Source organism: Anastrepha obliqua, chromosome 5 (assembly GCF_027943255.1).
Source record: "Anastrepha obliqua isolate idAnaObli1 chromosome 5, idAnaObli1_1.0, whole genome shotgun sequence".
NCBI lineage: Eukaryota > Metazoa > Arthropoda > Insecta > Diptera > Tephritidae > Anastrepha > Anastrepha obliqua.
In genome coordinates, this window is record NC_072896.1 from 24,830,512 (window position 1) to 24,844,194 (window position 13,683).

Below are 13,683 nucleotides of genomic sequence, written 5' to 3' on the forward strand. Positions count from 1 at the left end.
TTAATTACCTGACTTTCAGATGCCAAATGTGTCTCTCTGCCGGATGACAAACTAGAGGGTCTTTCTGTTGAACGCCCTGATCCCGAATCCGTGTTGGTGCCTTTCCGTGACAATGTCACCATCACTTGCAGTTCACCTGGCCGCAAATTACGCAACACTGCCACGTCAGGTTTTCGTCAGTGCGTGTACGATCCCAAACCCGGTTTACCCGACTATTGGCTTTCTGGCTCGCAGCCTTCTTGTCCACGCGTCGATTGTTATCAGCCAATGTCAACGCCTGGCGCCGAGTATGGTCAGTTCGTAGATACACGCTTCCAGAGCTCATTCTTCTTCGGCTGCCAGCATACTTTTAAATTGGCTGGCCAAACATCACGCCACGACAATGTTGTACGTTGTCAGTCCGACGGCATCTGGGACTTTGGAGACTTGCGCTGCGAAGGTCCTGTTTGCGAAGATCCTGGCCGGCCCAGCGATGGACGTCAAATAGCGCGCAGTTACGAGCAGGGCTCAGAAGTGTACTTCGGCTGCAATCGTCCCGGTTATATACTAATCAATCCACGTCCAATTACCTGTATACGCGAACCTGAGTGTAGGGTCATCAAGCCATTGGGTGTGACCTCAGGCAAAATACCTGACTCAGCAATTAATGCCACCTCCGAACGTCCAAACTACGAAGCAAGAAATATACGTTTGAATTCCGCTACTGGCTGGTGTGGCAAGCAGGAAGCTTTCACCTACGTGAGCGTTGACTTGGGACAGATACATCGCGTCAAGGCGATTTTGGTTAAGGGCGTGGTCACCAATGACATTGTGGGTCGTCCTACCGAAATACGTTTCTTCTATAAGCAGGCAGAAAGTGAGAACTACGTCGTTTATTTCCCCAACTTCAACCTAACTATGCGCGATCCCGGTAACTATGGTGAATTGGCTATGATTACATTACCCAAGTACGTGCAGGCACGTTTCGTCATTCTGGGTATCGTCAGTTATATGGATAATGCCTGTTTGAAATTCGAGCTCATGGGTTGCGAAGAACCAAAGAAAGAGCCCTTGCTAGGCTACGACTATGGCTATTCACCGTGTGTGGATAATGAACCGCCTATCTTCCAGAACTGCCCACAACAACCGATTATAGTGCGTCGCGATGAAAACGGTGCGGTGCTGCCGGTCAACTTCACCGAACCCTCAGCTGTAGACAACTCTGGCTCCATAGCACGTCTCGAAGTGAAACCGCAAAACTTCAAAACACCCTCGTATGTATTCAAAGACACCGTAGTGAAATATGTCGCTTTCGATTATGACGGCAATGTCGCGATTTGTGAGATCAACATTACAGTACCAGATGTCACACCGCCACTGCTGCAGTGCCCTCAAAGTTATGTTATTGAGTTGGTTGATCGTCAGGAGAGCTATAATGTGAACTTCAACGACACACGTAAGCGCATTAAGAGCTCAGATGACTCTGGTGAGGTGCGTCTCACCTATACACCGGAGCACGCTGTGATAACCATCGGCAACTATGAGAACGTCACCGTGACAGCTACCGATAAGTTCAATAATCGCGCCTACTGTTACTTCCAAGTTTCGGTGCAGGCATCTCCGTGCGTGGACTGGGAGTTACAACCGCCAGCGAATGGCGCCATCAATTGTTTACCTGGAGATCGCGGTATTGAGTGCATAGCAACTTGTAAGCCCGGTTTCCGTTTTACTGATGGTGAGCCCTTGAAGTCGTTCTCTTGCGAGACATCGCGCTTATGGAAGCCCACCTCAGTCGTGCCCGATTGTGTATCGGAGAACACCGAGCAGGCCGACTACCAGGTTACTGCTACTGTTACTTATCGTGCAAATGGCGCTGTTGCACAGTCATGTCTCGGCCAATATCAAGATATGCTGTCGCAACACTACTCCGGTCTGAATCGCTTGCTATCGCAACGTTGCTCAGCTGTCAACGTCAACATGAATGTGTCCTTCGTTAAATCGGTGCCGAGCTTATTAGAGGAGAATGTAGTTAAAATGGATTTCATACTCTCAATACTGCCTGCGGTCAGACAACCACAGCTATACGAACTTTGCGGCTCTACGCTAAATCTTATTTTCGATTTGAGCGTGCCGTATGCCAGCGCCGTCATCGATTCACTTCTGAATATTTCCAATATTGGTAATCAATGCCCGCCACTGCGCGCGTTGAAGAGTAACATATCGCGTGGCTTCACTTGCAGCATCGGTGAGGTTTTAAATATGGACACCAGCGATGTGCCGCGTTGTCTGCATTGCCCTGCTGGCACCTACGTAATTACCGGCCAAAGTGTGTGCACGAACTGTCCCCGTGGCTACTATCAGAACCGTGATCGTCAAGGCACATGCCTGCGCTGTCCCGCCGGGACTTACACGAAGGAAGAGGGTTCTAAGGCGCTGAGTGATTGTATACCCGTTTGCGGCTATGGTACATATTCGCCAACTGGATTGGTGCCCTGTTTGGAATGTCCACGTAACTCGTATACAGCGGAACCACCCACTGGTGGCTTCAAAGATTGCACAGCTTGCGCGCAAAACTCATACACCTTCCAACCGGCGGCTTCGACAAAGGATTTGTGTCGTCAAAAATGTGCTCCTGGTTTCTACTCATACACTGGCTTGTCGCCTTGTTCGCCCTGCCCCATAAACTACTATCAAAGTGCAGTTGGCGCGCAAACTTGCAATGAATGTCCGACCAACATGCGCACCGATGGTCCGGGCGCCAAAGGACGTGAGGAGTGTAAGCCTGTGGTGTGTGGTGAGAGCGCTTGTTTGCATGGCGGTCTGTGTGTGCCGATGGGCCATGGCGTGCAGTGCTTCTGCCCGGCTGGTTTCTCTGGTAGACGTTGCGAGATTGACATCGATGAGTGCGCTTCACAGCCCTGCTATAATGGTGGTTCCTGTACCGATTTGCCACAAGGTTATCGCTGCGAATGCCCGGCTGGTTACTCCGGCATCAATTGCCAAGAGGAGGTGAGTGATTGCGGCAACGACACATGTCCAGCGCGCGCCATGTGCAAGAATGAACCAGGTTATAAGAACTTTACTTGCTTGTGTCGCAGCGGCTACACTGGCGCCGATTGCGATGTAACCATTGATCCCTGCACCGCAAATGGTAATCCTTGCACGAACGGCGCTAGCTGTTTGGCATTACAACAGGGCCGTTATAAATGTGATTGCTTACCTGGTTGGGAAGGCATACATTGCGCACAAAACATCAACGACTGCGCGGAGAATCCTTGTTTGTTGGGTGCGAACTGCACTGATCTCGTGAACGACTTCCAATGTTCTTGTCCGCCTGGCTTTACTGGCAAACGTTGCGAGGAGAAGATTGATTTGTGCTTGTCAGAGCCTTGTAAGCACGGCACTTGCGCAGATCGTTTGTTTGAACACGAGTGCGTCTGTCATCCGGGCTGGAGCGGCGATGGTTGCGATATAAACATTGATGATTGCGCCGCTAGTCCATGCGCCAACGATGGCGTTTGCGTGGACTTAGTGAATGGGTATAGTTGTTCATGTGAACCCGGTTACACAGGCAAGAACTGCCAACATACGATTGACGATTGTGAATCAAATCCTTGCCAGAATGGCGCAACATGCGTGGATCAGTTAGATGGCTTCACATGCAAGTGCCGCCCTGGTTTTGTCGGGCTGAGCTGCGAGGCTGAAATCGACGAGTGTTTGAGTGATCCTTGCAATCCTGTGGGCACCGAACGTTGCCTTGACTTGGATAATAAATTCGAATGTGTGTGTCGCGAAGGTTTCACTGGCTCATTCTGTGAGACGGACATTGATGACTGCGAGACCAATCCTTGCTTGAACGGCGGTCAATGTCGCGATCGTGTTGGTAGCTTTGAATGTACTTGCGCTGATGGTTGGCGCGGTGAGCGCTGCGAGCGTCAAATCACATCGTGTGGTGGACAGTCACCTTGTCAGAATGACGCTAATTGCATCGACTTGTTCCAGGACTACTTCTGTGTGTGTCCAAGCGGCACTGATGGCAAGAATTGTGAGACTGCACCTGAGCGTTGCATCGGCAATCCTTGCATGCATGGTGGCATGTGCCAAGATTATGGTTCCGGCTTGAATTGCACATGCCCAGCTGATTTCTCTGGCATTGGTTGTCAATACGAATTCGATGCGTGCGATGCGAATGTATGCCAGAATGAGGCTACCTGCATTGATCATGGCAACGGCTACACCTGCGCCTGCCCACCTGGTTACACGGGCAAAAACTGTGAGGAAGACATTATCGATTGTAAGGACAACTCGTGCCCGCCTGGTGCAACTTGCATAGATTTGACGAATGACTTCTACTGCCAATGTGCCTTCAATATGACCGGCGACGACTGCCGCAAGACCATACAAGTTGACTACGATTTATACTTTAGCGATCCTCTGCGTTCCACTGCCGCTCAGGTGGTACCGTTCTACACTGGCGAGTCCAACAGTTTGACCATCGCTATGTGGGTGCAATTCGCGCAAAAAGACGATACTGGTATCTTCTTCACATTGTACGGCGTACAATCGGCACATATTGCGAACAACCGCCGTCTGCTGCTGCAAGCGCACTCAAGCGGCGTGCAAGTATCTATTTTCGAAGATCTACCCGACGCTTTCCTCTCCTTCGGCGAATACACATCTGTCAACGATGGACAATGGCATCATGTAGCCATATTGTGGGATGGCGTCAGTGGACAGCTGCAGCTGATTACCGAGGGACTCATTGCCAGCAAAATGGAATACGGTGGCGGACGTGCTATGCCGCAATACGCATGGGCCGTGCTGGGACGTCCACAACCAGATGACACTAAACATTCGGCTTCTTATGCCGATTCCGGTTTCCAGGGTACAATTACCAAAACGCAAGTTTGGGGACGTGCATTGGATATCACCTCGGAAATACAGAAACAAGTGCGCGATTGTCGCTCCGAGCCGGTTTTGTATCATGGATTGATACTAAATTGGGCCGGTTATGAGGTGACTTCGGGTGGCGTCGAACGTACGGTACCTTCAATGTGTGGCCAACGTAAATGCCCGAACGGCTATCAGGGACCAAACTGCCAGCAATTGGTTGTGGACAAGGAAGCACCAGTTGTGGAACATTGTCCGGGTGATTTGTGGGTAATTGCCAAGAACGGCTCGGCTGTTGTTACTTGGGATGAACCACATTTCAGCGACAATATTGGCGTAACGAAAATTGTGGAGCGCAATGGCCATCGCCCAGGTACTACGCTACTGTGGGGCTCTTATGACATAACATATTTGGCTTCCGATGCAGCAGGCAATACGGCTACTTGCAGCTTTAAGATATCGCTGCTGTGTAAGTATTACAAATGTCTTGGCTTTTGTGGGGCAGTAAGAAATAACTTTCGCTTTTGTACAGCTGAATTCTGTCCACCGTTGGCGGATCCAGTGGGCGGTGTACAAGTCTGCAAAGACTGGGGCGCTGGCGGACAGTTCAAGGTTTGCGAGATTTCTTGTAATCCGGGACTACGTTTCTCCGAAGAGGTACCCGACTTCTACACATGTGGCGCGGAAGGTTTCTGGCGTCCAACGCGCGAACCATTCATGCCACTCGTTTACCCGTCATGCTCACGTGAGTGCTTCTCGATAAAACTTAGTTAATTTTAAATATTCTATGTCTGTTTTCTTTTGTTTCTTCGCTTATAGCTGCTAAGCCGGCGCAACGTGTCTTCCGCATCAAGATGCTCTTCCCTTCGGATGTGCTCTGCAACAAGGCCGGTCAAGGTGTATTGCGTCAAAAGGTGACAAACTCTGTCAACGCGCTCAATCGCGACTGGAACTTCTGCTCCTACTCGGTAGAGGGCACACGGTAAGTGAACTTAATTGAACTCGGGTGAACTTGTAAGTTCCCGTATTGTGAAGGATGGCAGGTTTTACTGGTTAAGTCTTAAATTTGAAAGCAGATATGCCTTTATGGAGCCGTCATACATCCGTAAACAAATTCACCAGGCCCTGGCTTCAAGTGTAGCCCCCGTCCACTCTTCCCTCTATGGAATGTGAGTGGAGAACGTTGGTTGGTCTAAGCGAGTGTATACATTGATCTGTCGAAAGGGGGATGAACTCAAAGTTTCTTAGGATAACTGAGTGTCCATAAGCGAGGTTGAGCCTATAGCTCGAACCGCTCAGTCTGATTGCGGTACGTGCAGCGGCAATTCTGCTTGCGATGTTTAGCACTTATAGTTTTTTATACCCTCTACGAGATCTTCCACCCAAAATTGGAACCGATGTTTCGTGCCCGGATCAATATATTAATGCTTGCTGTTTTAAGCATTACTTAGTACGACTCGGTGGTTATAGATGCCCATTACTATACACAGCAAATACTTCCGCAGTCCCATTCCTACAAGTCTTTTAAACATCACGACTTCCTAATTAAATTCCGGCTAAGCTGACCCGGTCTTTGAAGCAGTAGTTCCACAGAATTTTGAAATCGGACGAGGTGTGGAATGGACTTTATCTCTTTCATATCTGCAGCTCTTAGAGAAGTCGTTTTGCGGGCCTCCGAATTTGCTATCGTCAAGAGTTGAATACTGTATTCCCATGCCAGGCAGTATATCCGCTTTTGAGAGCCTGAGTAGTTTTGAGTTTTTCATTCTTCAGAATGCTAGTAGCTGCTCCAGTCTTTTTCTCAACTAGTGTAAAGAAGAATTCTACAAAACCTTTCCCAGATTCTATCACAGGCTGGCTTTCTCAATCCGGAAATTTGATTATGGCCTAAAAGTAGTACAAATTGCCTCTATGCTGTGGAGAAGAGGGTACAGTAGGCCGGGTCGATTTGTGGAGAGGCAAAAAAATCGCCCATTGTTCTGTAAAAATCATATTCCAGGGATCAAAATCAGAAACTTTGCCGAAGGAACCATACCTCTAAAACGAATTCTGATATCCCCCAATTTGGGTCGAACTTTTTAGTTTCTTTTCTCATGTAAAGGCCAAAAATTGTGATATTTTGAAATGATTGTATGGGGAACCCCCAGGGGAGTTCCAGGGCGTGTGCCATGGTATGGGTGGATCGGCCGTCCAAAGTTAGTGGGGGTCGGTCATACATTTGGACTCGATTGGAGCACTCTAAATGGGTCAAAGTGAGATTTTTCGTTCGACCCAAATTGGGGGACATCAGAATTCGTTTTAGAGGTAATGGTTCCTTCGGAAAAGTTTCTTATTTTGATATTCGGAATTCTTGAAAATATTTCGACTTTGTAGTTTCTGACCTAAGAACCCTTTTGTTGTTGTTGTAGCAGCATAAACATTCCCTTACATATACGGGGAATGCTGCTGAATTGTCTCGAAGTTTCTCATTTTTTCTCCATGAGAGTTCATGAAAGAAGTCATCAGATCTTATTTCGTGACAAATTTTTGAACCAACCGCCTGTGAAGTCTGCAATAGCATTTTCGATTAGGACGATATCAGAACGGTCTGTTTTGTCGTGGGAAGGGAACATCAAAGTTAAAGCCATATTCCATCTCCGTGTCACACCTAACGCAACTACAATACAGCTTTATATGTACATTTTGACGTTTGATAAAACTATTTTTTTATATATAATTTTTTTCTTTTATACTTCCCACAGCGAATGCAAAGACATCAAAATCGACGTGAAATGCGACCACTACCGCGCTGCTCAAGGCCAACGCGTGAGTCGCCAGGTGAAAGATGGTGGCGTCTACGTAATGGAAGCAGAGATTCCAGTGCTCAAGTAAGTTGGAAAAAAGTCATATAAAGAAATTTTACCAGCTCCTTAAGTGTTTGTCCAAGTAACTTATGTGATTGTAAATATAATATTTATGTTTTTATGTGTATGTGTGTGTGTGTACACTTACGACTGCGGTTTGCAGTTTACTGATGTTATGTTGTATGTCTATGTTTAACAAACTTAACTGATTTATAGCGAAAACGATGAGGTCGAGGCGCGCGGTCGTCAAGGACGCCAACAAGCTGGCGGCGATACGTACATGCTGGAGATACTCTTCCCAGCAGTGAAGTATGTTCATGTTCAATGCCCAATTTCTGCTTCAATTTGCGCACCTTTGCTCGATAACATGGCAGGCCGATGACGCTTCACTCACAAATCATGCAAAAAACAAAAAAATTTTAAATAATTGCACTAACTTTTCTGGTGGCTTGCAGTTCGTTCGTTTATTCAGATTTTTTTTGTTCTTTTGTTGGTGTTTTCGCACATTAACGCTAGCTAACACTTTAACTCATACAATCCACCAGCATTACTCACACCAACTCGCTGCTAATACTTAAATCACCCGCTGTGCTCACAAGAATCCAATAACGCTTAGCTACTCATACATCTTCCCTTGCTTCTAAACACATTTACTAATTTTCCTCATTGAAATCCACAGCGATCCCGTCATTCACTCGACCACAGGCGAACGTTCGACAGTCAAGAATCTGTTAGAGAAACTCATCCTGGAAGATGATCAATTTGCGGTGCAAGATATTCTACCCAACACTGTGCCCGATCCGGCCTCACTTGAGCTGGGCTCGGAATATGCCTGCCCTGTTGGTCAGGTGGTCATGATACCCGACTGCGTGCCATGCGCCATCGGCACTTATTACGATACGGCCAACAAGACTTGCGTTGCCTGCGAACGCGGCACTTATCAATCGGAAGCTGGTCAACTGCAGTGCAGCAAGTGTCCAGTAATCGCTGGCCGACCGGGTGTCACTGCTGGTCCTGGTGCACGCTCTGCGGCCGATTGTAAGGAACGTTGTCCTGCTGGCAAATACTTTGACTCGGACACAGGATTGTGTCGCTCGTGCGGTCATGGCTTCTATCAGCCCAACGAGGGAGCTTTCAGCTGCGAACTTTGCGGTCTCGGTCAGACAACACGTTCCAGTGAGGCTACCTCGCGCAAGGAATGTCGCGATGAGTGCAACTCCGGTCAACAACTTGGCATCGACGGTCGTTGTGAACCTTGTCCACGTGGCACTTATCGTACACAAGGTGTACAACCTTCATGCGTTGGCTGTCCATTGGGACGTACTACGCCGAAGGTGGGCGCCAACTCAGTCGAAGAGTGCACGCTGCCCGTGTGCTCACCCGGCACCTACCTCAATGGCACACTCAATATGTGCGTGGAATGTCGCAAGGGCTACTACCAGTCAGAGTCGCAACAAACGTCGTGCATACAATGCCCGCCTAACCACAGCACCAAGATTACTGGCGCCACTGCGAAATCGGAGTGTACCAACCCCTGCGAGCATATTGCTGAAGGTCGTCCACATTGTGATCCGAATGCCTATTGTATATTGGTACCCGAAACGTCGGACTTCAAGTGTGAGTGCAAGCCTGGCTTCAATGGCACCGGCATGGAGTGCACAGATATGTGTGAGGGTTATTGCGAGAATTCGGGCACTTGCGTGAAGGATCTCAAGGGCACACCCTCATGTCGCTGTATCGGCTCATTCACCGGCCCCCATTGCGCTGAGCGCTCAGAGTTTGCGTACATTGCTGGCGGTATTGCCGGTGCTGTGATCTTTATTATTGTGATTGTGCTGCTGATTTGGATGATTTGTGTGCGTTCGACGAAGCGTCGCGATCCGAAAAAGATGCTGACGCCTGCCATCGATCAGACTGGCTCGCAGGTGAACTTCTACTATGGCGCACATACGCCGTATGCGGAGTCCATTGCGCCGTCGCATCACAGCACTTATGCGCACTACTACGATGACGAGGAAGATGGCTGGGAGATGCCGAACTTCTACAATGAGGCATACATCAAGGATGGCGGTGGTGAGTAGTTCGTGCTGTACATTTTTTATTAAATCATTTACATCAATCTTGGGGTAAAAAAAAAGTTTGAGTTAAGTTTGCATATAATTTGTTATGATTAACAAGCATAAGTCGGCGAATTTATCCTAATGATTTTTAGATAAGTTTAAAGCATTTTCGAATATTAGTTGTAAATTTTCGATTATTACATTTGTAATCGAAATATAGTTCAAGTTAGTTTTCCCATTTAAATTTTCCTAATTTTAAAGTGCCCGTTAGCTCCTTTCGTTTCTTAAACTACCTGAAAAAGATGAATTTGCAAGTTTTAAGATAAATGAGATCGCGCTTTCGAAAAGCTAAATTTTTTCGCTGTTTAGCTGAGTTTTTAACCAATTTATTAAGTGAGTCTTAAAAACATTTTAATCATTCGATGATGCGAGGTATGGCTATTAAATAAAGAGACTGATGCTACTTGCATTTTGTTTTTATTCCATGCGAATCTTCTATTATTTGAAATGAAACAGTAATGGAAATCGGCTTCTGTCCGCCTCTGCCGAAAGATATCAATTTTTATGCTTGAATCCGAGTATTTTTTCTATTTTCAACAATAGTTATGTGGACTAATAATTTAGCGTAGGTGCCCTATTTAAGTGACGGGGCTTTTAAGTCTCTTATGAAACACTTAAGACCCCAAAAAACACTAAGTAAGCGAAACCGATGCATAAAGGTTTGTTTATAGAAACGAGGGGTGCCGAATTTGGCCTTCCCTACTTGTTTTATTTCATTTTAATATAGGTTAATTCAACACGCACCAATGTCTTGTGTCAATTTTCGCTTCATTTTGAGTGAAAAATGTGACGCACAAGAATATTTTTTTATTTTGCAGTTATTTTCAAACTTTTTTTACCTTTCTGATTTTTTGATGTTAAGTCAAATTAACACTTTTCACCTGATGCTTTTTAGTTTAAGGGGGGAGCCATATAACAATAAAACCCGAAAGTTTCGTTTTAATCGAATATTTCTTTCCTTCCCAAAAAAATCCACGAAAAAATCGATTTTCTGAAGCCTCTAAAGTAGGCTCCCCCCTTAATAAAATTGTACCTATTGCCTTTAATATCATTTTATATTTTATTGCATTTAACTTTAATTTAAATTATTTTTTTTTATTCTCGTACAATTTATTTATTTTATGTTATTTTATGTTATTTTGTTTTATATGTTTTATTATAGTTTATTTAAATTTTATTTTTTAATTTAATTTCATTTTACTTAATTATCTAATGTAATTAATTTTTTTTTTAATTTTATTTTAATTCATTTTATATTATTTTATTTTTGTATATTAATTGCTTTTTGGTTTTTAGACCATTTAATTTAATTCAATTAAATTTTTTATTTAAATTTGATTGTTTTATTTTTTCACTTTTTTTGTTTAAATTTGTTAATATTATTTTATTGTTTTTATATTATTATATTTTATTTGACTTAAATTTTTTTTGCTTTATTTTTTATATTACTTAAAATTTTATTTTTATTCCACTTTATTCAAATTATTTTTCTCTTATTCTATATTAATTAATTTTATATTATATTATTTATTGTAATGTTTTATATTTTATAGTACCTTTTTTTGTTCTAGTTTGTTTTTTTTAATTTGTTTATATTATTATTTTTTTTATATTACATTATTTTAGTTTAATTTAAGTTTTTTACTTTATTTTTTATATTATTTAATATATTATTTGAATTCCAATTTATTCAAATTATTTTTGTTTTATTTTATATTTTTTAAATTTTATATTATATTATTTATTGTCGTTTTTTATATTTTATAATTAATTATTATAATAATTACTTTAATTTTTTTTTAATTTAATTAAAATATTATTTAAATTATTGTTTTTATGTTGATTTATTTTTTGTTTATTTTACTATAATTTTTATTTTATTTTTTTATATTATTTATATTTTTGTTTTTATTTTGTTCTATTTCGATTATTTTTATTATGCTTTAATTTTATTATTTTTATGTTATTTTATTTAATTTTTTTATATGTTTTTTTTGTTTTTATTATACTTTTTTATTTGAATTTGTTTATTTTATTTTATTATCATTATCATTACTATTTTGTTTTATATTATTTTGCTTTGTTTCATTTGATTTTAGTGGATTTTTTTTTATTTTTCTGTATTATATTTGATTTTATTTAATTTTATTTAATTTCTATTTTTTTTTTACTTTATCTGATTTTATTTTATTTTTGTTAATTTTGTTTTGCGTTTATTTGCATTACTGCATTTATTTTGCTTTAGTTTTTTTATAGTATTTAAAATTAATTATTTAATTTTATTTAAATTATTTTTAATTTATTCTATTGTACTTTTATTATGTTTTATTTAAATTTGCTTATTTTACCTTCATTTTATTATTTTTATATGATTTCATTTCAATTCATTTCAGTTTATTTTATTTAATATTATTTTAGTGAATTTTATTTCATTTAATTTCTAATTTTTTTTTTTACTTTATCTAATTTTATTTTGCTTCACTTTATTTATTTAAATCTTTTTATTTTATTTTTTTTTATTTAACTTAATTAATTTTTATATTATTTACACTTTTTCTATTTTATTTTATCACTTCTAATTCTTCCGCTTATTTTTCCTTACAGGTCTGCATGGCGGTAAAATGAGTACATTGGCGAGGTCGAACGCCTCGCTCTATGGCACTAAAGAAGACTTATACGATCGACTGAAACGACACGCGTACACTGGCAAAAAAGGTAGCATACAATAAATTTTCAACTTTACATTCAAACAAATCCGATAAATTTCATTTATATCACTTGCAGAAAAGAGCGACAGTGACAGTGAAGTTCAATAAGCGCTGCACGCACACACACGCACACCCGTACATACTAGAAGAAGACCAACAAAGGGAAGCAATAAAATTGTGGTCATAAAACTAACGAATCAGCGTCACTTGGCGAATTTAACGGCGCTGATACTTTGTATTTAAATACGAATAGTTTTTAGCTTAGTCGTTCAAATTTAGGAGTGAATCAAGGAAATGGAGCGGCATTGAAATGAGAAGTGAAAAGAGAAGTTGTGAAATCACTGCCTTCAATATTGAAAATTATCGATGTTTTGAAATACTCACTACACACACACAGACATCACAACACTTGCATTACAAAACAAAACAAAACAAAAACAAAAACAATGAAAAAGCTTTATATTGAATTGTTGTAATTGAAATTGGTTAAATTTTGTTTTTCAAATTTTATATTTGCACACTTCGAAGTGTTTGTGTATTTTTATAATTACAATTTTTACTTGAAGCACCCAAAAGTGTGCTAAACACACACACACTTACTTAATTTGCACATTCGTTGTACTATAACTGATGGAGTCGTATATTTGTTCTTACTTAAGCTTTATAACTGCAGATTACAATGTTTAATGTGAAGCTTTTAAAGCTGCTAAAATTAGATAACACAAAAAAAGAAATAAAAGATAAAAACTATTACGAAACTTTAGTGGCGTGAACAGCAATAAATTAATTAAATGTAATTAGTTGATAAGTTAATAAATTTTCATTTAGTTTATACTTAGCGAAAAATACATGTATAAACACATAAACATAAACATAAACAAAAACAAAAACAGCGGCGCCAATTCATTTTGTTTATTTGTATAATTAATCATAAAACAAAATAGCTAAGTATTATTTACTTATTATGCGCCCTGAACGAACTGTGAGAGTGCTTAACGAATGAACAACAACAAACAAGCACACACAAGGAGATGGCAGTAGCTGCTAACGCAAAACATCCAACGAAATGTGAGCGGCAGGTGGGAGGAGAAATTATTACCCCTTCCTGTTCGGTTACTTAGATGAACTTAGGTTTTTATTATT

General features: G+C 41.5%; 1 protein-coding gene across 3 annotated transcripts in view; it reads left to right on the forward strand.

Moving 5' to 3' along the window:
• The window catches only part of LOC129249449 (sushi, von Willebrand factor type A, EGF and pentraxin domain-containing protein 1), a 135,602-nt gene extending 122,170 nt beyond the window's left edge, over positions 1-13,432 (forward strand). For 2 of the 3 annotated variants that reach the window (XM_054889277.1, XM_054889276.1), the window contains exons 7-14: positions 20-5,338; positions 5,402-5,614; positions 5,689-5,851; positions 7,611-7,736; positions 7,929-8,021; positions 8,392-9,785; positions 12,437-12,547; positions 12,617-13,432. In XM_054889277.1, the coding sequence (XP_054745252.1) occupies positions 20-5,338; positions 5,402-5,614; positions 5,689-5,851; positions 7,611-7,736; positions 7,929-8,021; positions 8,392-9,785; positions 12,437-12,547; positions 12,617-12,648 (7,451 nt within the window). In that variant the 3' untranslated portion in view covers positions 12,649-13,432. The remainder of the gene's footprint in view (positions 1-19; positions 5,339-5,401; positions 5,615-5,688; positions 5,852-7,610; positions 7,737-7,928; positions 8,022-8,391; positions 9,786-12,436; positions 12,548-12,616) is intronic. The other variant, XM_054889278.1, reaches the window with a different exon arrangement.
• Positions 13,433-13,683: the final 251 nt, after the last annotated feature.